Source organism: Ovis aries, chromosome 2 (assembly GCF_016772045.2).
Source record: "Ovis aries strain OAR_USU_Benz2616 breed Rambouillet chromosome 2, ARS-UI_Ramb_v3.0, whole genome shotgun sequence".
Lineage (NCBI taxonomy): Eukaryota > Metazoa > Chordata > Mammalia > Artiodactyla > Bovidae > Ovis > Ovis aries.
Genome location: NC_056055.1, coordinates 70,425,782 through 70,452,388, shown reverse-complemented (window position 1 = coordinate 70,452,388; position 26,607 = coordinate 70,425,782). Strand labels below are relative to the sequence as shown.

The 26,607-nt window shown below is 43.4% G+C and overlaps 1 protein-coding gene across 14 annotated transcripts in view; it reads right to left on the bottom strand.

Moving 5' to 3' along the window:
• Positions 1 to 235: 235 nt before the first annotated feature.
• The window catches only part of SMARCA2 (SWI/SNF related, matrix associated, actin dependent regulator of chromatin, subfamily a, member 2), a 176,650-nt gene continuing 150,278 nt past the window's right edge, over positions 236 to 26,607 (bottom strand). For 8 of the 14 annotated variants that reach the window (XM_060410937.1, XM_060410944.1, XM_060410943.1 and 5 more), the window contains exons 29-33: positions 21,353 to 21,406; positions 11,526 to 11,631; positions 10,916 to 11,017; positions 7,508 to 7,640; positions 236 to 2,939 (exon numbers count right to left, since the gene is read on the bottom strand). In XM_060410937.1, the coding sequence (XP_060266920.1) occupies positions 2,683 to 2,939; positions 7,508 to 7,640; positions 10,916 to 11,017; positions 11,526 to 11,631; positions 21,353 to 21,406 (652 nt within the window). In that variant the 3' untranslated portion in view covers positions 236 to 2,682. The remainder of the gene's footprint in view (positions 2,940 to 7,507; positions 7,641 to 10,915; positions 11,018 to 11,525; positions 11,632 to 21,352; positions 21,407 to 26,607) is intronic. The other 6 variants (XM_027964529.3, XM_027964530.2, XM_042243400.1 and 3 more) reach the window with 3 other exon arrangements.

Sequence of the window (26,607 nt, the reverse complement as noted above, 5' to 3'; positions counted from 1 at the left end):
TGTGACTCAGTTCGTGGCATCATCAGTCCTGTTATGTAAGTCTAAAGTCACGAAAGCAATAAACTCTGCTCCCTTGCAACTCACCTGGTTCATTCTAGGGGATACTCTCAGTCTGGAAGAAATTTTTTTTCCCTACCATGTGCACTGTAGAAAGAGCTTGCCCAGCCCTCTGCAGGACACTCTTACTCAGGCACCAGGGTTTTAATCTCCCAGAACTCAAAAACCAGAGGCAGTGTTTGTTGAGCTCAGTTATAGCTTTATTAGGAAAGCACCAACACCACATTCTTGGAAATTACTGGAATTTTATTTGCCTCAGGCTTATGACTTGCAACCAAAGACATTGTGCAAAGAAAGCAAAGATTAAGTACACTTTAGGGAGAAGGAGACGATACACGTTGGTAACATAGGAGATAAGGGTGACAAAAGAAGCCATCCATTACACTATATAGATTGCAATATTCAATAGCAATTTCAACAAAACTTTTTTTAAAATCAAGAGCGAAAAAATTAAGCAATGTTTACAGTAGACATCAATCTTATACAATTCAAAAAGCATTTTTTTTTTTCAGATCATAGAGCATAAAATGGAAAAATGTCTATGTAGGTGAAATCTAACTACTGTACATTTATCACCTATTAAAGTTGCTTATATGTACCACAGTGTAAAAAAAAACAATACCAAACAAATAAAAACCTTGAAAATTGCCTGATGAAAAATAAAATAACCAGTGGCTTTTAATGGCTTCTCCTGGTTATCAGTGCTACAAAAAGACAAAAATCTTCTCATCTGAACAGGTGATAAAACCAGGCACAATCAAACTGTTACCAAATTAGACCCACCCATAGAAATATACCATCCACCCACATTTTTTCCATCAAAAGCTTGTTTGTTTGTTTTAATCTTTGAGGCCCATTTGGTCACAATATGTTACAAAGGTTTGTGTATGCACGTGTGTTTTTTTACACCATGATATCATATGTTTGTCTGGCACTATTCTAAAGCTAGTTTATAGATGATAATGATATAGAAACGACCCAGTGCCCATAGGAGAAATGAACTCACTGGGTAGAGACGAGAGAGGGGAAGAAGTTCAGTTCTACCAAGAAAAAAATGTCCGTAGTGATCACTCATCATCGGTCCCACTGGCTTCTGATTGTTCCTAAAAGTAAATGTAGGACAGAAAGACAATAAGCCATCGAGAGGCAATGGGGAAAAGAAATGACACTGTGGAAACAGTTAACCCTGCTGGTAAAGACGCGTCGACAGTCTCTGTGCTGAAAAGGGGGGCTCCTACTTGGAAGCCCCAAAGCAGTGCCGGCCATCTGTGCCAGCACTGTGCTCTCTCACAGCTGGGTATGAGAAGTTCACGGCTTATGATTTCTTCATGGCTGTGCTGGATCTTTGTTGCTGTGTGAGGGCTTTCTCTAGCTGCGGCTCTAGAGTACAGGCTCAGCAGCTGTGGCACGTGGGCTTACCTGCACCACGGCATGTAGAATCCTCCCGGAGCAGGGACTGAGCCTGTGTCTCCTGCATTGGCAGGTAGATTCCCAACCACCGGGGAAGTTCATGGCTAATGATTTCTATTTTGAGCACTATTTTTAGAAAATCCACGGGCTTCCCAAGTGGTGCAGTGGTGAAGAATCCACCTGCTGGGTCGGGATGATCTCTTGGAGGAGGAAGTGGCAACCCACTACAGTATTCCTGCCTGGAGAATCCCATGGAGAGCAGGCTACCGTCCATGGGGTTGCAGAGTCGGACATGACTGAGCATGCACACGTTGCAAGGGAGAATAAAGTACTGTGTGTTTGATTTTAGGATTTTAAATGTGTTTGAAAATGCTTGTGTCGAGGGTTCAGGCTGGGTGGGGTGGGATAAGAATGCTAAACTTTTCTCAACAGACCTCAATGGCAAACATGTTGAAGGAAAATCAAACTAGCATACATTTGAACATGGAAAATTAACTTTCCAAAGAGCAAAAGAAGGGGATTGGTGGCAGGGAACTTGGAAGTCCTTTGGAAAGCGAATGAAATGGAGGGCCCTTCAGAAGGCATTGTATTAGAAACTACCTCGGCTGCCCACAGAGTCAAGGACAGCGCCCCAGACCAAGCTATGCTCTTTGGGTCTGAAATCAGCCTCTATTGTTTACTTACATGACCTGCAGCAAAACACACATAACAAGTAAGCACTGATTTCTGTAGTAAGGTGAGAGTGACATCTATCTTAGGATTATTATAAGCATTAAGTATGGTACCATATGAGAAGGCCCTTATGTCAGGACCTGGCTCCATCAATGCACCCTGAATTTTTCAAATTTTAAAAATAACACCTCTAGGTATGTGAAATTCATCTGAGTTCTTTGTATGGCACCTGAAGTAGCAACTCAGATCCCAAACTCTGACATCCTATCACTTTTTCTCAGCCTCTCATGTAATGGTTATTTCCTCTGTATACCACTATACACTAGGTATGCTGGGTGGTATGGCTATAAAATATTAACCGGCCATGCAGAAAACTCTATTTGTAAGTAGGCACTGGGAAGATAAAGGGAAAGAGGGAACTTGATTTAGCAGTTATTTCATTTTTGAAGGCTATTAAAAAGACAATAAACAAAGCCCCAAATTCTTTGTTATAAATCACGCGGTTCAGTTCACACCCCTCAATAATGAAATCTCACCAAATCTTTACATTTTCATTTCTGAGTAATAAAGCATCGAGGGTGGAAGGGGCATGGGCGTACGAGAGGGAAATAGAAGCAGGGAGGGCTTCCCAACTTCAGCGAAGACAGCCATACTTACATTTTCATCCTGCTCTTCATCGCTGTCAAAATCGCTCACCACAGGCTTGGCTTTTCCTCGGTTTGGCCTTTTCTTGCCTTTTCCTTTGTCCCGGCCTTTCTCATCCTTTTTATTGAGCTTGATTTTCACCTTAACAGATTTCGCTACAATAAAACCAAACAGGCAGCAATGAGGAATCACAGGGGAATCTTTTTACAAGTAGTAAAATGATCCCAGCCTACAGATGACAAAGCCAGCATCCCAGAGTGCCCAGAGTGTCCTTGATTCATGCCTGTTCTCCAGTGGCTGATCCAGTTATAGTTAGCACCCTTTTACTTGCAAATGTGTCTTGGTTTTGCATGATAAGTTACACAGCCACCCTAAACAAGCAACTAGCCGGAATGGGGTCCCGGAGGGAAGCTGGGCTGGGTCATTTTCCAGGTTTCTTGATGGCTGAACAGGGATCTTCCTAATAACCAGGATGGTAAAAGCTGCCTTACTGACCGCATGGAGGGGTATGGGCATTTTTTAAAACAGAACTTTGACATTAAAAAGTGTACGTGTAAAAGGATTAAAAAAAAAAAACAGTGATTTTACTGTTTAAATAAAACTCCAGTTGACTTAAAAAGTTAACAGTACAGCAAGGTACAAAATGGAAAATAAAAACAAATGAATTTGAAAGCTTTTTCCCCTCTTCTCTAGTCTATCTTCCTACTGTTTTCTTTCTGGTGATTATTTCCAGAAAAAGTAGTATACATCCCTATTTGCACATATAGTCATCCCTGTGTGTGTGTGTATGAATCTCTATAGATAGATGACATAAAATTCCATATAATTCTGTAAACAGAGAATATAAATAATACAAGTATAAACACATACAGAAAGATGGCACCCATTTCCACTTCCACAGGACTGTTCTGAGGATAGAAATAAAAACATTTGGAAGAAAGAGGTCAAAGTGTTATACCACAATTACAGGCATACATCCCAAGGTACATAGAAAATCATGTCCCAGCATTGTTCTGGGACAGGCGTCCCTAAAATAGCATTTTCAGGAATGGATGATGAGGTGACTGAGAATGAATGTCTCTCATTCAAACTCGTTTTGTTGGAATATCATGTCTGGTGGGTCTCAAGGCACCTAGAAATAGATAATTGTCATGGAGGCAATCAGCTCTGGAAGGAATCTCAGAGATGAGAACTTTTCAGACTTCTGTGAAGGGGGAGGGACCCACTGAACATTTCCAGATATTAAGTCTTCCATGGAAGTGTAGGCTGACAAAAAAGATGAGACAGAGCTGTTCTGAAGTGTAGGGACAACATCCGCCCTCCCCCCATCCCAAATATGGCAGAAGCTGGCAAATCCTAGTGCACAAAACAGTATTTCTAGTCCAGGCTTCTTCCATCTACCATACCCACATGGCTGCTGCTTAATGAGCTATAAGGCAGGGCCATGTTGCTTTGGGTAGAGTAATTTAGAACAAGAAGAGACTGGGGATGAGAAGGTCTCCCTGGTAATGGAAATGTGTATAAGCTGTGAAGCCCTGTAAATTCAAAAAAATAGGAATTTGGAAAGAAAAAGTGTACTACCTTTACCTATACAGGTATAGTTCTTCCTGACGCAGGAGTACAGGAAATCCATAGAAGTCAGGAAAAGGCAGAAGACTGGCAGTCAAGGTGAGAAAGTACATGCTCAAGAACACGATCTAAATACTCACGGGACTGGTGGGCACTGGAAAGCCATCAGGCTCATGAGTCAGTGGACTGTGTTCCTCCACAAAACCCTCTAAAAAGCTGCCATGGGCAACTAGGCTAATAAACTGGCCCTTTAAACAGCATTCTAAGGCTCTACATTACCACCACATATACCTGTGACAAGTTCTAGCTAACCAGGGTGGTAGGCAGAATAATGATGCCTCCCAGAGATGTCCCTGTCCTAATCCTCAGACCTGTCTATACGTTTACTTTGCACCGCAACAGGGAGCATACCATAATCCCCCGGGATGGGGAGATTATCCTAGTGAACCACGTAGGCTCAGTCTAATCACACGTCCTTCAGAGTGGAGGAAGAGGAGCTCCTGGTTCAAGATGATGACACGGGAAGAAGCTGAGCTTGCCTCCTCCCAAAGACACCCTGAATGTAAGCTACAAGTGGGACAACTGCCTCTGAAAAAGATGCAGAAACTAGCTGAGTGACACTGCCACACTGGGCCAATGAGGAAAAACCCACACTGAAGCAGGTAAGAGGAGCGAAGAGGAGGCTGAGACACAATCTCACAGCAAACTTAAACCCTATCCCATCACAGTGACCCACAGCAGGGTCCATATCCAGGGATTCCTAAATAAGGGAAAACCCAAAGAGACGCACACTGAGACATACTGTAATTAAAATGTCAAAACTTAAAAAGCCTTAACAGCAGCAAAAATAACTTAGGCACAAGGGAACCCCCAAGAAGACTAGCAGTAGATTAAGCAGAACTGAGTAATCATCTATGTGGGGAAAGAATCTGAACGAGAATGGCTACATGTAGGTGTATAACTGAATCGCTTTTCTGTGCCCCTGAATCCAGCAGAGCCCTGCAAGTCAATTATACTGCAATATGAAATAGAATGGTTTAAAAAAGGACGTTTGTGACAACATGGATGCACCACGAGGGCATTATGCTAAACGAAATAAATCAGAGAGCAAAAGATACTGGACAGTTTCACTTATATGTGAGATTAAAAACTAAACAGATATGGTGGTCGCAGAGGTGAGGTGGGAAACGGGTGAAGGGAATCAAAAGGTATACATCTCCAGTTATAACTAAGTCATGGGGTTTAAGGTAACCAGGGTGAGTATAGTGAATATTATATTGCATATTTGAAATGTGCTAAGAGTAAATCTTCAAAGTTCCTGTCACGAAAAAGAAATTTTTTTTTCTAACTATGTGGTGATGGATGTCAAGGAGATTCACTGTGATCATTTCAAAATATACACAAATATGGCATCATTATGCTGTATATTTGAACCTAATATATCAGTTATACCTCAACAACAAAAAGAAGAACGTGGATGAAGAGGAGGCAGAAGACAGGGTCAAAGAGATGCAACATGAGAAGGAGACACAAGGAAATGGATTCTCCCCTGGAACCCCCAGAAAGGAATGCAGGCTGCTAACATCTTGATTTTGGCCCAGAAACCCACAGCAAACGTGTGACCTACAGAACTGTGAGACAGTAAATGTAAGTTGTACTGAGGCACTAAGTTTGCGGTCATTTGTTAGAGTTGCCATAGAAAGTTAATACACTAAGTCTCAGGAGAGGTTAGGGAAAAAGTCAACTGATAGCTGGGATACGAAGGGAGCTATGTGAAAACAGATTAGCAATCTGGCTCTAAAATATGGAAATGTTTAGCTAGAATAAATTATGTAGACTTAATCATCAAATGCTAGGATATAAAAACTAGGGAGTAACCAGATGAAACTGAAAAAGGTTAAACTAATACTTAAAAGGCAGAATCACTAAAGAGAATAACCCCGAGAGCAGATGCGGCTGTGGGGAAACACTTAAGTACTCTGCTGACAAAGATGTCAGCTCCATTCTCTGTGGCAATACGTAGGCATCAGATGTGTTTTTAAAATGTGTGCAATGATTTATGGGTAAGAATGTTCAGACAGCATTATCTAGAGTGAGATTACTCTCTCTCTTGGTACATTCATTAATGGATGTTCGTATGCATGGCTGTATAAAAACCTCTTTGCTTTGGGAAAATGTTTCTAATACAAAAATCATGCTACAAAACAGTGTGTGATACTTCTATAAATAAAATATTTATGTGTAGAAAAAAACTGGAAGGCAGCTGGAATTAAATGTATATTGGGTGATGGAATTTTGCAAATTTTATTTTCTTAAAAATATTTTCCAAGTTGTCTGTACTAAGCATGTATCTAATAAAAATTTTAAAGCATACCTATACTGTTTTATCTAGAAGACTATAATTACTTTGAGAGGAAGTATGGGGTGAAAACATAATTAGGTAAGAAGAAATTTTAGATGTTTTCAAGGCAGCCTTAACCTTTGAAATAATATAGTTACCCATCAAGGCTGGGACTAGATTAAGACTAGGGACATTCTTGCCTTGGGTGAAAAACTTGACTCCAAAATTGAGTAACCAAGATAAGTACCAGAAGATGCAATGTTTTAAAAGCTCAAAATTCATGGCAAAAAAAAAACCCCATGATGAATAAAATATCAAAACTTAAAAGACAGGGTCAGTATCTGATCCACGAAGGACAAAATGCACCACAGTCTGAGAGTCAAGGCGGTGATCCTCAAAGTGCGGTGCTGGATGCATCCCTAACTCAGATCCCACCGCAGGCCACGGAATCAGAAACTCCGGGGTGGAGCCCAGCGGTCACCAAGTTTAGAGAACCACCATGCTGGGTAATAGCAAGCTGGTAGGAACAGCCATGCTGGTAGAAAATGTCTATTACACTGATTTCCAAAGGCAACATTCAGTGTGTGCTGTGAGCCTGGCCATGTGCTACGCTCCTGTGTGGTTGGAGGCGTATCTAGAACCTCAGCTTTACATAGGAGGAAACGGAGCTCCAGCAAGGTTAAGTCCACTGCCAGGGTTGCCCAGAGAGGCCACAGAGGACCAAGGCCTCAATCCAGATCTGCCCTGTGAGCAGCTGGAGAAACGACGCAGGTGGCCAGAGCCCGAAGAAGTGGCGCGACCACGTGGACTCACCCTCTGACTCTGACTCTTCTTCATCTTCCTCCTCCTCCTCTTCATTGCTTTCGTCCTCACTCTCTTCCTCTTTGGCAATTTTCTGCCGAGCGCTCTTAAACACTGACTGTAAGACGATGGAGTCTTCATAGATCTAAAGGGTCAAAATGGCAACTGTTGAGAACCCCAATCTGAGGGCCTGAGATTCACAAATGCAGCGTGCTCTTTTCTTCCCTGTGCCCACACCTCTGACACCCAACAGGAAAACACCAAACTCAGATCTACAGAGATAGTCTTATTGGAAAAGGCCACATACAGCTGAGTTAATTTCAGCGTCTGTGTGTGTGTGCACATGCTTGAGAGGGAAGGGTGGGCTTCAATAAGATGTCCTCTCATTTTTGACAGCAAGACTAGTGTTCAAAAATGTTATTTCTTAAGAGATCAAATTTGTGGTTACCAGAGGCGGGGGTAGGGGAAGATAGAATTGGATGAAGGTAGTCAAAAGATAAGGCAATGGCACCCCACTCCAGTACTCTTGCCAGGAGAATCCCATGGATGGAGGAGCCTGGCAGGCTACAGTCCATGGGGTCGCCAAGAGTCGGACACGACTGAGCGACTTCACTTTCACTTTTCCCTTTCATGCATTGGAGAAGGAAATGGCAACCCACTCCAGTGTTCTTGCCTGGAGAATCCCAGGGACGGGGGAGCCTGGTGGGCTGCCGTCTATGGGGTCGCACAGAGTCGGACACGACTGAAGCGACTTAGCAGCAGCAATCAAAAGATACAAACATCCAGTTATAAGACAAATAGTTACAGGGATGTAAGGTACAATATGGTAAATATAATCAATACTGCTGTACGTTTAATACGAATGTTAAGAGAGTAAATCTCATTTACTCATTTTCTCATTACAAGGAAAAATTTTTTTTTCTATTTCTTTGATTTTATATGAGATGATGGATATTCACTAAACTTACTGTGGCAATCATTTCATGATTTATGTAAGTAAAATTATACTGTACATGGTAAACTTAGGTAAAACAGCGCCTTAGGTCACTAAAATCTCAATAAATCTAGAAAGAAAAAATAAAATCAAACTATATTTCTTAAATTGTTCCATCAAGTACTGTGGTATAGCAACATTTTTTTAAAGGTGCAATTCTCCTAACAAGAATGGAAAGCCATTATTTATTACTGACTTTATCTGCGCCAGCCAACAGTATTGCAATAAATGCTTTATTTCTAGTGTATGCATATATGTGAGTATAGCCCTGTGTGGTTGCTGAGAGAACTCTAAAGTTCAGAAATGGCCCTTTTCCTCAAAAAACTGAAAACAGAAGTACCATATGATCCAGCAAGCCCATTCCAGATATATACGCAAAGGAACTGAAAGCAGGGTCCCGAAGAGATGCGTACAGACCCATGTTTACAATAGCACTATTCACAGTAGCCGAGAGGTAGAAGCAGACCAAATTTTCATCACAGAGGTATGGACAAACAAAATGAGGTCTATCCATATGGTGGAATATTATCCAGCCTTAAAAAGGAAAGAAATCCTGTTACATGCTGTACCACATGGATGAACTTTGAGGACACGATGCTAGGTGAAGTAACAAGCCACTCACAGACAGACAAATACTGTGTGATTCCCTTACGAGCTGTCTAGAATAGTCTAATTCATAGAAAGAGAAGGTAGAACAGTGTTTGGTGGAAAGATTAGAGAGTTTCACTTTTACAAGGTGAAAAAGTTCTGGAGGTCTGTTGCACAACAGTGAAAATACCCTTCATGCTGCTGAGCTGTACACTTAAAAATGGTAAAGAAGACACACTGGGATGGGGCCACTGGGGCAGAATTTCGGCAGAGACACTACAGTTTAGCTGTAGTGTTTTAGTTTTGAATCTTAAAGGTGAGGATGATCCTATCAGGGGTCAGAAAGAGGGGTTTTTAGGAAAGGGGAACAAAGGAAAAGGTGGGGAGGCAAGAATCGCAAAGATGTGTCTGGGATGGAGCCATCATCAATTTCCTGGTTATGACATGGAATGACTATTATGCAAGCTGTTACTATCAAGGCACTCTATTTATATTCTTTCCTACAACTGTATGCGTATCTGGGGAAGTGGGTGTTTATGGGACCTGTCTTATTGGACTATGAACTGTTTAGGTTGAGGAACAGCAGGAGATAAGGCCAAAGAGTGAGGATATAACCTCAGAAAGCAAACTATGGCGATTAAATTCATTCTATATTTTAATAGTATGTGGGGAAGCTCAAAGCTTGGTGGGAAGTAGATGGACAGAATAAGAAGGTGCTTAGAAAAAGATAAACCAACATCCAGGTGGGCCTGGGAAGGAAGCCAATCGAGAGGCCATTTATCACCTCAGGTCAGGGGTGAGGCAGTGTGGCAAACTGCGGGTGATGGGTCAGGGTGAATATCACAGTGTAGCCACAGTCCTGTAAAGAACCTCCAGTCTATCCACAAACCTTCAGTGGTCATTCACAAAACGCTTCTGTATCGACTCTTGGACTTAACTGTGTCCTAGTTTTCACCTTAAATTTCTTTGAAGAAGGCTTGCTTTCAAGACCTATTGTTTTGGTCAAAATAACACTAATATTAAGTCCCATTAACTGGAAAGGTATATAGTCTGTTCAAGGCACATTCTGAGGAGGCCCACATTCTCCAATTTAGTGACTGGAACTGACATGAAGATTAAAAAGCCCAATCAGGAAAGAGGCCTAAGGACTTTCATGGTGGTTTAACACTGCCTTGGTTGGCAGACACACTGGCCTGCCTTCATGTTCTTTCTGCTTCATAAGTATGAGAGCATAGATGGGGAAAGGAGAGTTCCTACAAAAGGTGAGTGGAATTGAGGTGTAATTAAAGCGAGAGTGTCCTACCTAATTAGTTATTTTAATAGAAACACTTACAGACTCCTATACCCACTAACTGCAGAGAAAGAAAGTAAAGAGAATTGCAGCTGACCTGATAAAAAGCATTTTTGTAACAATTAGGGGTGATGGTTGTTTTTGCTATATAATTTTTGTTCTAAAACAAAACAGCAGTTTCAGCTCCTGAGGCAAAGTTACAATCAGAAAATCCAAGGTAAATATAACCAAATATACCATTTCTATAAAAGCAAAGATTGTACCTCTAGCTTTTAGGCATTATATTAAGTTATTAACTTAAATTCCTCCTCTGGTTAAAAGCCAGGCCTTAAAAGGGAAGCACAAGAAGGAACTAGTATGGATATGGTACAAAGGAGCTGGCATTAATTTAAAAATGCCAAAGCCTCGATTGACTTACTTAGGTAAGTAGCATGGAAAGATAGGCTTTTATTTTTCCTTTTCTTCTGCCAGGATAGGAGCGGTGGTAGCAAATGAAAATAGTTTACTGACAACAACACGGGCATGTTTAAGGTTAAACATGTCTCACCTGGGATCCCTCCAAGTTGAATGTCTGAGCATTGTGACAGAGGAGCATGACGTCTTTCTCCAGGTCACCCAGGCTCCGGTACTTATGATTACGAATTCTTTCCTGATGGAAATTTTGGATAAAACAGAGTCGGGGGGCGGGGGGGGTGGGGGGTGGTGGCACAGGGGTGGGGGAGGGTGGAGGTAGAAATACAACAATCAGTACTTGGTTAACAAAGCCTGATCTTCCCTTTGTCTTCCCAGTAGACAGTCCTGCCAGAAAGGTGGGGCTACACAACTCCAGGGGGCGCCATCCACAGAGACCACCCTTCTTACAAGGGGCAGTGAGGAGCATATGACGGGAACCTGTAAGGGCACTGGGATCATGGGAGCAATCTGAGACTTCTTAAATAAAATGCCGTATAATCAATATGAGCTCTCAATATGATGATTAAATAACGTACACCTAAAGGCACAGGAACATGCTGACCTTTAAAGTGCCAGGCCCCGGTGCGGGGCAGTGGCAGGAAGATGGGTCACCACTGTCGAGTCCTAATAATTAGGATTTTTTCCAACCTATTTACATTTCTATTTTATTTACTTTCATAAAAGTTTGTAAACAAAAGATGTACCTTTATTTTTTTGAAATCCACCGGTTTCCTAATTAATTCATAATATTCTGGTAATTCTTTTCTTGAAGGTAACTGAATGAAGACTTCGCTGAGCTGTCGCCCTGAACTGTAGGGTGGGGGAGACACACAGAACCATAACAGGTCACACACTACTGAGACAAACCTGTATTCTCTTTCAGAAAATGTCAAAAAAGCAAATGGCAGCCCATGCATAGAAACATGGAGCTCTTCAGACCAAAGAAAATCCTACCACTAACGCTATAAGAGATTCATGTCCTTGGTGCTAACTTCAAAATCACACGGAAACACCAGCAGGTCTCCACTTCTGCCATGTATGTGTGGGAAATCCACAGAGTGAACCTCTTCAGTTTGATACAAATATTTAAAATATCCCATTCCACCAAAAATTCCATTTCTAAATGAGTAATAATTGAATTGGTTATAAAAAAAATAACACTGGCTTTCTTTCCATACCCCTTTGTTTTCATAGTCACTGTATATTCAGAAAATAGTGTGTTAGAACATCCTCTGGAAATTCAAATGAAAAGCTTCTGTATGTACTAGGGCTGTCTTATCTTTGCAGTCTTATTCCTTTGAGAGCATTTTTACACACTGTGAACCACACGTACCTTTATTATTATTTGCCGGAGGAACCCCTTCATCTTGCCTAACTCCATTTTGTGTGTATGAAGTAATTTGTGCAGAAAAGAACAAACATATTTAGCAAGTGTGGCTGCTTCATGCGCCTGGGATCAGTGCTGTACCCTCCCCCCGACCCCCCCAATTCATGGTAGCTTTATTTGAAAGCACATTTAATAGCAACAAGTCTTCACATTTTGTAATTTTGAGAAACAGACTATAATACAATATAAGCATTTAACATTACTTAATGTTAGAAGCAGACACAATCAAAGGAACAAGATATAATTTAGGCTCAGGATCCTATTTTCTGACCGAGCGTATCTAGATCAATAACAGCTTGGGAGATATGGTATAGTCATTTTTCACAAAAATCTCACTTTCCTTACAATGCCATCTCCACTTCTTTTGTGAAGCCAGAAATACATGAAAAAAATATAAATCACTGCCATGTAAATTTTGGAAGGTAATCCTAGGAGAGTGTGAGAATGCTAGAAGCAGCAGCAGGGAATGAGTGACAATATGCTGTTTTAATCTATAGTCCCAGTCGTATAATTAAAAAATAATCATAATGACAGTTATCATAAAAAAGGCATGCGCAGTAACTCAAATGGTTGCCTAGCAACCAGTGGGGAAAATGCTGAAGTGCAAAGGGGCCTGCATAAATTAACCGAAAATCCTGTCAAAGGGATGGGTGAGTTTTTCTGTGATACTGGGTCAGTATTTAGTTTTATTTTTTAATGCATATACAGGCCTCATGAATACTGAAGCCAGGGGCCAACCCACGAGGTATAAGAACACCGCACTTTGATAGGAAGCTGGATTTTAAAGATTACTGTGGCAAGAACCAAGGTGTTCGCTTACCCTCAGCCACCCCTTCCTCCCATTTGAGGCTGAGAAATGTGATGGTACCACCATAAATTACCCCATATAGAATGTGAAAAAAACCATTTCATTTGCTGTCACCTTTGACACAGGGCCACAATCTCTGTTCTGTTTTTCTCTCTCCCATTCTGAGACTTAAATACACAAACATTTCACCGGTCTGTAAATGAATATCTGAAAGGCAATAGAGGAATTTATAGATATTCATTTTTCTGTTTATAATTGGCATTCTTTATACCCTAGCAACAGTCAGACCTCTTTGTAATTTTGGATTTAACACCTGACCCTCAGTGACATCTTCAGTGTCATTTTCTACATTGCCAACAGATGGTGTCATTTTTCTATTGACGGATTACAAGTAAATCTTTGCTGTGTACACCTGTGATGGACGTACTCTCAATTTCATCTGCGCTACTAGACAAGTAGGAAAGAAGCAGTTTGCACTGAGGGTGTGGTAAAGCTCTTTTCATCAGGGACAGAATGGCTCAAACAATCTTGGTCTGATGTCCTGTTCCCACGACATATTCTAGAACCTACGAAGGAGACAAGTCCAGAGTTATCTATGCTCAATAAGAGAGACAGCTGAATGTTCTGAAACTCAGGACCAATACCTGTAAAATGACATAAATTTACTTGGTTTCAAAAACAAAGGCTCACGTGGCTTAATATTCCTCTCTCACTTTCTTTATGCTCCCCCCACTCCCAACACCTCCAAAGAACCAAGGACCGGAGCTGAAGGAAGACCTGGATGCCATCTAAGGAAACCTTCTTGTGGCTTCACTAGAACCATCTCCATTCAAACCCCTCAGTTTGGCTTTCAGAGACCTCCTCAGCTCCATCTCTGCAAATCCCACCTGTCCTGCTAATGTGACTCTTCCAGTCAGAACAGCCTCTCTATGCGTACTCCCAAGTACGTCAGCTGATCCCCTCTTTATCACAAATTCCAAGTCTCCCACCTCTTACTCCATGGCTAGAACGTTCTCTATCCTTTACTCCCTTCAAATAGTCCATGATCCATCCAGGATCAAGAAACTGTTCTCCTCAATATTAAACAACTCTTGGTACCTTGCTGCTCAGAACTTAATTCTATGTATGCTGGGTTTTCTCTCTCCTCCACAGAGCATGGGAACACTTTACGTGCAGTCAGACCCTTCCCCCATCGTCTTATCAGAGGGGATACTTCTCATCTCAGCCCCAAGCAGGAAATGTCAGGTGGTCCTGAAGGACATTCAGCTTTTATATAACCCATAGAATGCATGAGGTAGCCAGACCACTTGCTAATGTTGTTACAGTAACTTATTTTTCCCTAAATTAAAGGTTTTTTAAAAAGGTTAAAAAAAAAAAAAAAAAAGGCAGCCTGACAGAGTTTTGAATTCTTGGCATTTCTTTCTCAAACTTAAGCTGCACAAATGCTTTTTCAATATACCTTCTCAAATACTTTTTTTCTTCACTGCCAGGAAGTTTTTTTCCCCTAAAGTACATAACAATGGACTAATTGTACAATGATTTGCAGAAGGTGTTCCATTTCTTATCCTACCCCCAAGGCATTTTCCATTATGTCATTTTATACATTTAAGGCTTGAGCAGAAATTATTATTTCCAAATGTGCTGTTTGCCGTGGCAAAAGTGATACCTGCCCCCCTCCTCCAAAATGGTCTGATTTCCCACCTATTTCATACAACAGTCTATCACAGAATAAGAAACGTGATCCTATACGATGTAGGGGGTGGAGAAGGAGAATAACCTAAAATACAAAGATAAAGGAACCCACTGCATTTAACAGAGTTTGTAGGTGCTGGTAGGCACACACATTTCCTCTCGAGGTCAAAGAGACACCTGGCTTTGCTGTCACGGTACATGAGATGGAAAAGCCCTACATGCCACTATGCTAATGGTGGTTTGCAAGTCCTGCATGTAGAGTTTACATGCTTATACACACACACACACGAGATTTGCTTTGCTGTGCTTCATCTGGGAGCCAGTTTTTCTCCCATTACCTCCATAAACAGAATGGCAAGAATTTCACATCTCTACTACTAGGACTTAAAAATGATGACTACAGACATTATAAATGTCACATAAATATCAGGTCTACCTCTGATTACAGTTTAGGTAAAGCTGGAAGAATGCATAAGACTGTAATACTAGCTTAGAAACCTACTCCTTTAAAATGCTGGCTGCTGCTGCTGCTCCTGCTAAGTCGCTTCAGTCATGTCCGACTCTGCAACCCCAGACACAGCAGCCCACCAGGCTCTCCCATCCCTGGGATTCTCCAGGCAAGAACACTGGAGTGGGTTGCCATTTCCTTCTCCAATGCATGAAAGGGAAAAGTGAAAGTGAAGTCACTTGGTCATGTCCGACTCTTAGCGACCCCATGGACTGCAGCCTATCGGGCTCCTCCGTCCATGGGATTCTCCAGGCAAGAGTACTGGAGTGGGGTGCCATTGCCTTCTCCGAAAATGCTGGCTAGTATGTCTTTAATGCTAGTGGTTAAGGGTCCTTGAAAAAAATTTTTTTTGGCTGCTTCATGATTTGTGTTTTTACCTGCCAAAGCTGATCTACCGACAAGAATTCCTAATGGATACTTCTGGAAAGTAATCTTAACTAAGGCTGAGATAGGTTTTGTTTATATTTTTTTATATTTAATGAATGAATATAAAAGTGTATGGTTTTCTTGCCTCCATAAGATTTCATCATGATTTAGAACACCCACTTGTAGTTGGAAAGGTTTCACAGAAAATTATTAGAGTCCTAAAGGGGTCAAACATGGGAAATCATTTCAGAAGAAAACCATAAAAACTGGGTCAGCATTGGAGGGCAGTAGGTGGAAGCATGTGTCTTTTTGTAGGGTCAGATTCCTATAGGGTTTAGTAAATACCATTTAAAAATGCACTTAGATCTGAGTAGCACTCTGCTTATCCGGGAAGCCCCGAGAGATCTGAGCCAGTCATATAGTAGGGGTCAGAGCACCTGCACCATGCACTCTCTACTGAGGCCTCTCATCCGAATCTTACTGAGTACTGACGGACAATACTGTAACTCCCAACAAGCTTGAGAATCTGACTTCCTGGCTTCTTGAGGCATATAGGAGGTAATACCAAAAGAGAATGGGATGTGGGCTGACTTGCTTTTGGTAGTGGAATGGATAGCTGTGAAAATTACCCCAAGGGTTGTTTAAGGATTAGATATATAATGTGCCTATCAACCAAAATGAGGTTACCCCAGGTTTATGCAAGGTAAATGCCCCAAAGTTAGGAGACTTTAGGGGCTCACTCAGTTCAATAAGAAAAGCACCAAGGCTTTAACAAGTCTTCAATGCAATCGTACTCTGATGTATGGTTTTGTGATTGGTAATCTAGGCAGAAATATGGATAAAGATATATACATATGTATATTATATGTACATGTAAAGATGTTCATCACAGGACTATTTAAAATAAGGCAGCCAATATGCTAAACAATTAGGGGAAAAAACAAGTGAGGGAATGCTAGAATCTAAACTTATGTAGTTTTAAATTATGTATCTTAAAAGACAGGAAAATGCTCAGTATGACATTCAATGGAAAAAAACCAACAGGATATCAAATTGTAAATGCAATACACATTCAACTAGGTTTTTTAAAAGGCATGAACTAAGGACCAGAAGGAGAAATGTCAGCGCATAAACATACATTAATAATAATGTGCTCTTGTTCAACAAAATGAAGATTTACAATCTAATATGATTTGGAACCATACTGTCATCCATAAATAAAGTAGACCTCAAACACTTTCCCGGGTTACCTTCTTTGAAAGCATGCTATAAGTAAAAAATCTAATTTGATTTTTCCCAGAGAAACGTCGTCTGAGGGGCATATGACCAAGAATTATTTATGTCACCATAAACAGCACAGTTCGTCACCTGGCACCTTTTAACTCTTCCATATAAAGCCAAATAAACAGAATAACAGAACAATAATTCCATAAATTTTCTATCTTAAAAAAGTAGATTTTAACAGAATCTACTGTATAAAGTTCCTATCTGTTCCTTCAGGATTTTCTCATTGCACTTACAACGAAGTAAGTTCTCACTGAACTTACAGCAAAGCAGAGGCGATGGCCAGGACATGAGGTTTGGAGTGTTATTTATTTATTGTGTATTTGGACAAGCATTTTGAGGAGATGACTGAGAAGATTCATCATCTGCCACTTGGCTTTTTAGAAACATTGACTCGGGCCATCTAGTTTCCTCTTCTCTTTCTTTCCCACAACACTTCATCACAGCAGGTGGAGGCACGGAATTCTAGCTGTCCACCTGTCTCAGTGAGACGCTGCTTCCTTGCTCAGCTTTTGTCACCTCATCTTGGAGACTCAGAAGTGACTCAAAGGAAGCATTCCTTTCCAAAGGTAAGAACCCACCTTCCCTTCCACTGAATATTCTGTCCTTCAATTTCTCCCCAGGTCTCTAACTTCGTAATGTAAAAAACAAAACAACAACAACAACAAAAACGCTTCAAAGCTTTTGGTTGAATTGTGATCAAGCTCAAAAAGCACAAAGCTTTTGCAGGCAAACAAAATCAAATCGCTCTCTACCTGAGCTGCAGATACCAAATGTCACTCTGTTAAAGGGATGTGCCTGTGTGTTGTAGCAAGCACCCCAAGCATGCTTTTTCCTCTAATGGCCGTTTTAGAAAATTCTTAAGGAAGACACGTGAGGTGTGATTCTAAAGAAATGAGGCGGATATTTTTCCTATGGATGTACAAGAACATTTATGCCTAATAACTGTCCTCTTTCAGAACGATCCATTTTAAAATCAAAAGACAGAGAGTGGTTTGAAGACAGTTTATCAGCCCTGTAAGAAAATCAGTTTCCTTGTTTCTAGCTGGGGCTTTTTCCCCTGCCTCAGAGAGAGGTCGCTTGTGCTGGTTGTCCTGAAGCTTTGAGAGGCAGAGACCCTGGGCTCCTGGGCTAGGCTGAAGCTCGGAGCCCCAGGGAGGCCTTCTGTGCCTCAGAAAGCGGATGGGCCAAGTTTATTTGTGGGCTTCCCACCTGCTGTACATGGTTAAAATTGGCTGAGCATCATTAATAAGTGTCAAGTCACCAGGAGGCAAAGAGCGGCATATCCCAGTACACATCTGAGAGTATCAGTACTGTTTAAGGAGGACAAAATTAAGTCCTGGTATCCACATTTCCCTGAGCTGACTCTCAGGACTAAATGCAACTTCTGAGCCCTCATTTCCCGACACGTGTGCCCTATGGAAGGCGAGCTTAATGGATCATTAACAGTGTTCCCTGGACAGGGGGCTTCGCTGGTTAAATGAGTTCCGGGAATGCTGAGTTAAAGGAAGTTCAATTGGCTACTTTGTAGCAAAAACACCTCAGGGGCTTTAACCACACTGCCAATTGTCCAAGAAGCCCTAGGACTAATCTGAGGACTATACTCTTGAGAAAAAGCATTGCCAGGGACATCACCTGAGGCTCTGATTTCCTCACTCACACTGCCAGTACACTAGTCCTCAGCCGCTCAGTCGTGTCCAGTTCTTTGTGACCCCATGGATCCATGGACCGCAGCCTGCCAGGCTCCTCTGTCTATGGGATTCTCCAGGCAAGGAGACTGGCGTGGGTTGCCACGCCCTCTTCCAGGGGAAAATGCAAGGCAGACTGCCAGCCATGTCTCTGAGCCCACAGTGCCCAAACTGAGTAAGTGAAGAAAGGTTCTTCACCTAGAACTAAAATTCTCTGTCTCCACTTGGTCATGCTTGTATTTCATGGCAATTTCTCTGTAATCTAATTAAATGAAAAGGGTCCTGCTTGAGCCTGAGGTCTGGTCACAGCTTCCCTCCCCCATTTAAAGAAATACCAAATGTCTGGTGCCAATGTTGCTAAAAATAAATTTTGTCTAAAAGAGCTTCTTGGCTGGTCCTTAAGGGATAGTCAATACTAACAACATAATCACAACATTAAGGGCTGTTAATAGCCATGGAGAGAGTTTAGATGTCCTAGGATGGAGTATGTACCACAGGCCACCTTCTTTTTCAGCCCTATTTCTGTCAATGTAAATTTCACCAGATCCACAGGCCACTGGCTGGATACCACAGGCCACCTTCTTTTTCAGCCCTATTTCTGTCAATGTAAATTTCACCAGATCCACAGGCCACTGGCTGGGTACCACAGGCCACCTTCTTTTTCAGCCCTATTTCTGTCAATGTAAATTTCACCAGATCCATTTACCACTCAGGACAGAGAACCAGGAGTTTATCAAGTTCTCCTCCACCTCACCTCTGGGCTGCCCCAAAGTCCTGTGAATCACACCTCTGAGTACTTGCCCTCTTGCTTTCACACCTGCCGCCCTGCCCAGTGCTGTGCCCCGCTTCCCTGGCACCTGATGACGCAGCCATGCTGAGAGGTGTAGGGTCTCTAGAGAGGGTCCCGCTTTTCTTTGCCTCCTCCCTGGCTGCCTAACATAGACGGGCCTCCTCACCTCGCTACCCCCACCCTGCTTCCCCCACCCCACCCCCAGCTACTTTGGGGGGATTTATACTCCCCCCACAAGCCACCGACTGACTTGGCTTCTGCCGCACCTACCCTCTCACCTGGCATGTACACTCGATTCAGACGACAGATCTGTGTTATTCCCTTATATAACTCTTTCCAACTATGCTTTAAGGCATTTCATTTTACCCTTCCCCCCCCCCCCCCCCCGCCTCATTCTCAATACTTACACAGAGACTGACATGTAGAAAATGCTCAGTGCTTTTGAACACATGGAGGGATTTTTTTAAAAGAATTTTTAAAAATTAATCATAATGCAAGCTCTGAACAACATGTCTTAAACTCGGGCTTCTGGGGAGAAGCAGCATACGTGACAGTAAGGGGCCAGACAGACTTGGAAGAGTCCCGAGGAAGCAAACGTCACCCCCCTTCTATGCCTCTGGAAGCTGCAGTTTAAATGTATCTTCAGTCAAAAGATTTATCTGGGTCCTAACTATATACGCTCATGTCGTCTCCTCAGAAAGCCTAGGCATGACCCTGGGGGCTCTTAATACCCTTTAAAGTTATTAATCCCCTTTTCATGGTCACATGACTATATTGATGGAACCCGGGCAGTGGGGTGAAGGAGCTTCTGCCTGTTCCTGTTCACCGCACCAGGCATTTAGCCTACATTATGCCTTTTAGACTATAAAGCTTCCTTTCTACATCCTGATGGTGGAAATATTTACCATGTTGGTTCATATCAAGACTCCAGAAGTCAAGCGTTTCTTGTTTCACTTCTGAAATTCGAACTCAGACCGAGTTCTTTCTCATAGTGGCAAAAACAGAAGACCATTCTTGACACCTCTTAGTACTCAGTATGGTTTGTGTGTCTGGCTTCCAGGATTGATCACTGTTAACTAAGAAATACCAAAAAACACGACAATCTTGTCCAACAGCTTCATCTCCATACAGATACAGGGGGTATGAATCACCCCGATATTTAACCTCCCTATACAGAGGGAGCGCCACAGCCGGTGACGGTAATCTGTTCTGCAATGCCGCTTGGATTCTTCTTCCTTCTGGCCCCAAACTGGGGGGGAAAGCGCCATAAGGGACATTATTGAGGCAGCTGACAAAGTGGAACATGACGGCAAAATACGGTATCGATATTTTTTTTTTTTAAGTACAGGCTGACCAAAAGGGGGAAGAAGTTATTTTCACTATACTAATAACAACTCTTCACCCTTTGTAATGGCTGCACACCCCTCTCTCCCAACCGACATCCTCTCATTCTCACAAAGTCTCCAGGAGAAAAGCATTTCTGCTCTCCACCCGACAAAAGCAGGGCCACACGAAGGTTAAACAGGCTGCTTAGACCACAGGCGACGGGTAAGCCTGGAGGTCGCGCCCTGAACCCAAGCTGGTGACACTCTCCGCACAGGTGACCGCACAGGGTCGGCCAGCGGGGGGCGCGCGCGCGCACAGCACCCGGTGCTTTCCATTAAGCTTCAAACCGAGACAGCGCAGAGCTAAGAGGCCCGCGGGATGGGAGGCAGAAGCCGCGCTCAGAGAGGAGGGCAAGCGACAGAAACCCATGTCTGGTGGGAGGGTCCCGCTGGTGGCGGCTCCTGATGCCTTTGTAAGAAGCGCATTTACAGGATGGACACGCCCAAATGGAAACACAGCACGAACAAAAGCCGCAACAGGTGCTCGAGAACATCTGTGCCTCCATCGCCCACTACAAGGAGGGATGATCAGGAGGCCGTCGGAGGGATCTGCTTCGAAGGCCGGGTGGTGGGCCAAGGGATACCTGCATTTAGAGACACAGGAATACAAGACAGATCCTGACCTGTTTCCTTCTATTTCCAACTGAGAATTACTGGGCACCTTCTCCACGTTACACCTGTGGTAGAGTAGAAAGAACACTCGAGTCAGAAGACCTGGGTCCTCATCCCAGCCCGGCTCCTTCCTCCTAGGCTGGCGACCTCTGGTGGTTCATGTCACACTTCACGCCTCAGTATAATCACCTACCTGCCTTGCCCACCTCAGGGGATCGCTGGCAAGATGACTGGGGACTTTTCCCGCCTCTTCCAAACAAGTCAATGCCTGCTACTCCGGTCCCATCTCCCCCTACATATTTCCATCAGCTGTGCTAGAAGCAGTGGGAGACAGTAGCATTTGCTTGGTGGGTGTGGGGGTGACCTTAGGAAGGCAGCTTTAGCCTACCCGAGTCTAGCTCCTCATTTATAAAATGGGGTGAGTACTTACCTCAGACAGTTGTTGTGCCCATCAGATAGGATGCTCTACTTTGCTACAGCGGTCAGCACCCAGAGGGGGCCCTGAGCCCTAACTCGGTTTCTGAGCACCATCTTGGTAGTCGGATTACAGAGTTAATCTCTAGCTGATCTTCAACTGGAAATGACAACCACCACACAAGAGAGGGCCCTGGCCTCTAGGGAAAGCCTCTTCAGTTGAGGATTTTGAAACTGCCCCTCTGGTGTCCCTTTGTGTGGTGGCAGACAAGTAGGCTTTCCTGGTGGCTCAGATGGTAAAGAATCTCCCTGCAATGCAGGAGACCCAGGTTCGATCCCTGCGTCAGGAAGATTCTCTGGAGAAGAGAATGGCTACCCACTCCAGTATTCTTGCCTGGAGAATTGCCTGGACAGAGGAGCCTGGTGGGCTACAGTCCATGGGACTGCAAAAAGTCAGACATGACTGAGTGACTAACACTTCCACTTCTTTCAGAGAAGTAGCTGAGACGTGAGACACACCTGGGAAGACCCCACATCCCCTTTAAGTCTTACTCCAGGCATAGATGGTGCCTTTGGCATACAGAGCCCATGTACAGCCACGTACACGTCCGTCCTCAGGGACACTGCCCACTCTGTCCCAGGAGAGCGGGAAGCAAGGCAGAGAGGGCGAAGCATAAACCCAGGAGAGAGGAGCCAAAGTACAAGGCTGTGCTGGAAGAGCAGAGTCAGCTGGAATGTGTGATACACAAGGGAAAGCTGCATGGTGGCAAATGAAGTCAAGAAGGTCCTAGGGCCAGGTCATGGAAGACTGTCCTTCCCACGGTAGGAAGTTTGGTCACCATCGGTGAGGCGATGAGGAGCTACTGCGAGCTCCTAAGTAACCATCTGACAAGAGGGATTCCATGTCTCTGAGAGAAGGCAGGCCATCCCACACACAGCCAGTGATGAGGGTGAGGGCCTGATGCAGACAGAGGCTGAGGGCACAGAAGCAGTGAAGGGCCTGGGAGAAATGCTGAGGAAACTCTGTGTGTAAGGGGATGTTAGGAATAAGGCACAGAACTGGGACTGCTCTTTTCATGACACATTTGGGATCTTGGGTTGGTGATGGTCTTAACCAAGGGGATACAGAAGCTGAAACAGACTATGTGGTGTCACAATATGTAAGAGTGAAGAACATTCTGGGAATGACATATAGCACGGCAGACACATCACAGGACACGCTGCAGATACACTGGAGAAGGGTGGGCGCATGGTTCCTGGACCTGAGACTGACCGAGATGACAGCTCATCGGGGAAGGGAGGCTCTGAACAGAGGAGATACCAACAGAATAATTTCAAATGATCCCGTTAAGGAGTGTGGAAGGACAGACCTATGTGGGTCAGCAACCTGACTGGGAAAAAAGTTCAAACAAAACAAAAAAGCTTATTAAATAATGGTATGATTTGGCTTTAAAAATGTACACTGTGCTCAGTCTGTGTCCAACTCTTTGCAACCCCACGGACTGTGTTACAACCCCACCAGGCTCCTTTGTCCATGGGATTTCCCAGGCAAGAACACTGGAATGGATTGCCATTTCCTTCTCCAGGGGAAAAACGTATGTTCCTACAAATATATCTTAAAAGACAGTATGAACAATGGTGTGATTAGTCCATCTTGGATGGAAGCCTCAGGATGATGATAACTGAGGGAAAGCCTTTGATATCGTAAATACCTAAATGCACTCCAGGTAGAGCACTCTGGAAAGAAAACATTGAAAGAAGAAAAGGGAACTTTTTAAAGGAAGAGTCTATCCCTTCTGGAGTGTGGGTTGACTATATGTGGCCCTTTAAAACAGTAGCCCAGCCTCACTCATTAGGGAAATGCTACAAGAGACTCTCCATTTGCAAAAAGGAGTCTGTGTACAGGAATTAAACAAGTACTCTTGGTCCTTGGGTTTGCGGTTTCTCAAGTCCTTTAAAAGGTACTATAATGTACTAAGGTAAAAATGCTGGCTCTCTTGTCCCAAGTAAATGTGATAATGATGTATATTTTTCCCCTAAAAGGAATCATGTGTGTGCATGCTCAGTTATGTCCAACTCTTTGCTACCCCATGAATTGTAGCCCTCCAGACTCCTTTCTCCATGGAATTTTCCAGGCAAGGATATTGGAGTGAGTTGCCATTTCCTCCTCCAGGGGATCTTCCCGACCTAGCAAATGAACCCGTGTCTCCTACACTGCAGGCAGATTCTTCACCACGGAGCCACCTGGGACGCCCTCAAAGGGACCATAAATACCAGATAATGTTATCATAGTCTTATATAAGGGGCTCACATGACCCCGACTTCCCAGAAATCCCCTGGCCGCTTGCCTGTTCAGAACCGTCTCCCCCACCGCAGGGCAAGCTAGTGGAAGCAAGTACCATGAGTTTTTTAACCCTCTGGCACTCAAGGCTGGAAAGGAGGTGGGCGGGGGGCGGAGCGGAGGGGGGGGGGAGTGCAATTAATATTTCCAGGATCAATAAATGATTTTCTACAATGTGGGGAGAGCTAAGATTCAGAACATGCTGAAGCTTTCCACCAATCCTAAAGATATCATCAGGGTTTATTAAAATGAGGGTCAAGAAGAAGACAGACTAGCCTCGGGGAAGAGAGCAGAGCCTGACGGGCATCAGGGAGAAAAGCGCCCTTCGGCCACCGCCCGGATGCCCCGCTGGGTACCAGGGTTAGGCAGGTGTCTCCCACCTCCCCGCTGCTTCCCAAGTCCCTCTGCAGGGCTGCACCTGAAGTCCAGACCCTCTGGAGACAGCAGGGCCCCTCCTCAAGGAATGCTCCTGCCAGTCTTCAAACAGCTGCTAGAGGGGGAGGAGGTGCCAATAACCTCCTCATACCCTGTTTCCAGATTCTTCAGGAATGTGAACAATGCTCAGATTTGAAAAGCAAGGCATAAGAAATGTCGGACGAAAGCTACTGATAGGAGAGTAGATAGAGCCTATCAAGCCACTTCAAATGAGTTCAAGTGTCCAGTTGCAAACTAATTACATGCTGAAAGAGTAAGTAGATTGCTTCTGCTAATGATGTTTAAGAAATCACAGAGAATAGAAACAGAATCAGGAGACTAGAGATAAGCAAATGTCCCGCTTTCAAAAGGAGAAGGGAAACTCGAGAGGGCTGTGCTTGATGTGGACCTCAGGTCAAAATTTCGGAGAAATTATTCAGATGCCACAGGGCCATTTAGAGAAGATAAATAACATCATTAAGTACTGGTAGGGGGTCTCTGAGAGAAAGCCATGGCAAGCTAACCTCATTTCATTCTTTCAGCAGGGTTTCTAGGTTGATGGATTGGGGAGGCCAGAAACACAGTATATCTTGGGTTTAACTTTTTTTGATAACCTTGAGAAAGGAGAGATGAGTGTAGGTGACATGATAGCATGGCCATGTAAAGTTCACAGATGGTCTATCAACTTTAAAGATTACTGATTAATAAACGCACGTCAACCTTAAGTGATTTTCAGGGGCATGTTTTAGAGGACGTGTCCTTTGCCCTCTGGAAGTTTCTCAGCAATAGCTTATAGCAAACCTCTGGATGACAGCAACAACTTGGGAAAACAAGTCAACGTGTCTTTTTTTTTTAAGGCCTAAAACTCAGTGTTACATCAATGGACTAGAATGATGGGACAAAAATCAGCAAGATGGAACTAGATAGGAATAAGAATAAGTAGATATAGGATAAAAACAAAAGTCATAGGGTTAGCTGAAGGCTAGCTAACCTTGGCAGCATTCATGTGAGAAAAGAAATGTGTGTATATGCTGCAGGGGAGTAAGTTTTTCAGCAAGCCAGGTTTTCAATGGGAGTTAACTGAGTCAAGGCTGGTGGAGAAAGTTAACATGTTCCTGAGTGATGGTAACAGAATTTTGGTGTCCAGAAAAAGAAGGCTACCGAGCATCCTGCAACTAGCCGCCACGGGAATCCTTCTGGAGTTCTGGGTGCCATGTTCTTAATGGGACACTAAGGAAGCAAACCGTGTCTAAGGAGGGGGACGAGGGTGGCCCAAGTCCAGGCTTCACTCAGACTGCAAAGTGAGGCGTTCCAACTTGAAGGAGCATGGCCTGAGGCTGATATGTTTATGCATATTTTAAAGGCTATTTCTCAGAATGAGAAGACGGACTCTCTGAAGTTCCAAGCAGAACAAATAGCTAGAAGTCAGAGGGCTGAGTCTGTCTTAATATAGGAAATGCCTGTCGTGTTTAGGGCTGTCCTTTGGTGTCGTGAATGGCTTCCTGACACAGTGAGCTGAGGCTGGGCATGTCCACACGAGGTTAGGTGATAGTCTGCTGGGGGTCACACAGGGAGACACAGCCGGGAAACTGGAGCAGACGGAGCTGAAACCCCTTCAATACTAAGAATCCCCTCTAGGAAACTCCCTCCTTATCTAAGTAACTATAAGCCACGCCTCTAGACTTGGAATAGCTCCAGCAGACCCCATTCTTCACCACCTTATTCTCCATCTCTTCACGGGACGATTTTAGAGGGTACAGATGTAGACTGGGATAAGTCCCATTTCCAAGAAGTAAAGACCCTGAGGCTAAATATCATATTAACTGAGAGTACAATTTTAAAAGCTTTCTATGCAAGCATGCTTAATACATCAAACCAAAGCCTTCCAACACTACTTCGTATCAAGTTTTCTACTGGAGATATAAAAGGGTGAGGATGGTAATAATAGACCAGTGCTACCTCTAGTAGAGACTACTGCAGAAAGATTTCATATTTGTGTCACATAGAATTATTGGCTTTTTTCTGGGTGGGGGGGGGGTGTCACATTTTTGAAAAGTACCTCCCTAAAAAAATTAGGTCTGGCACTGAAAACAAAAG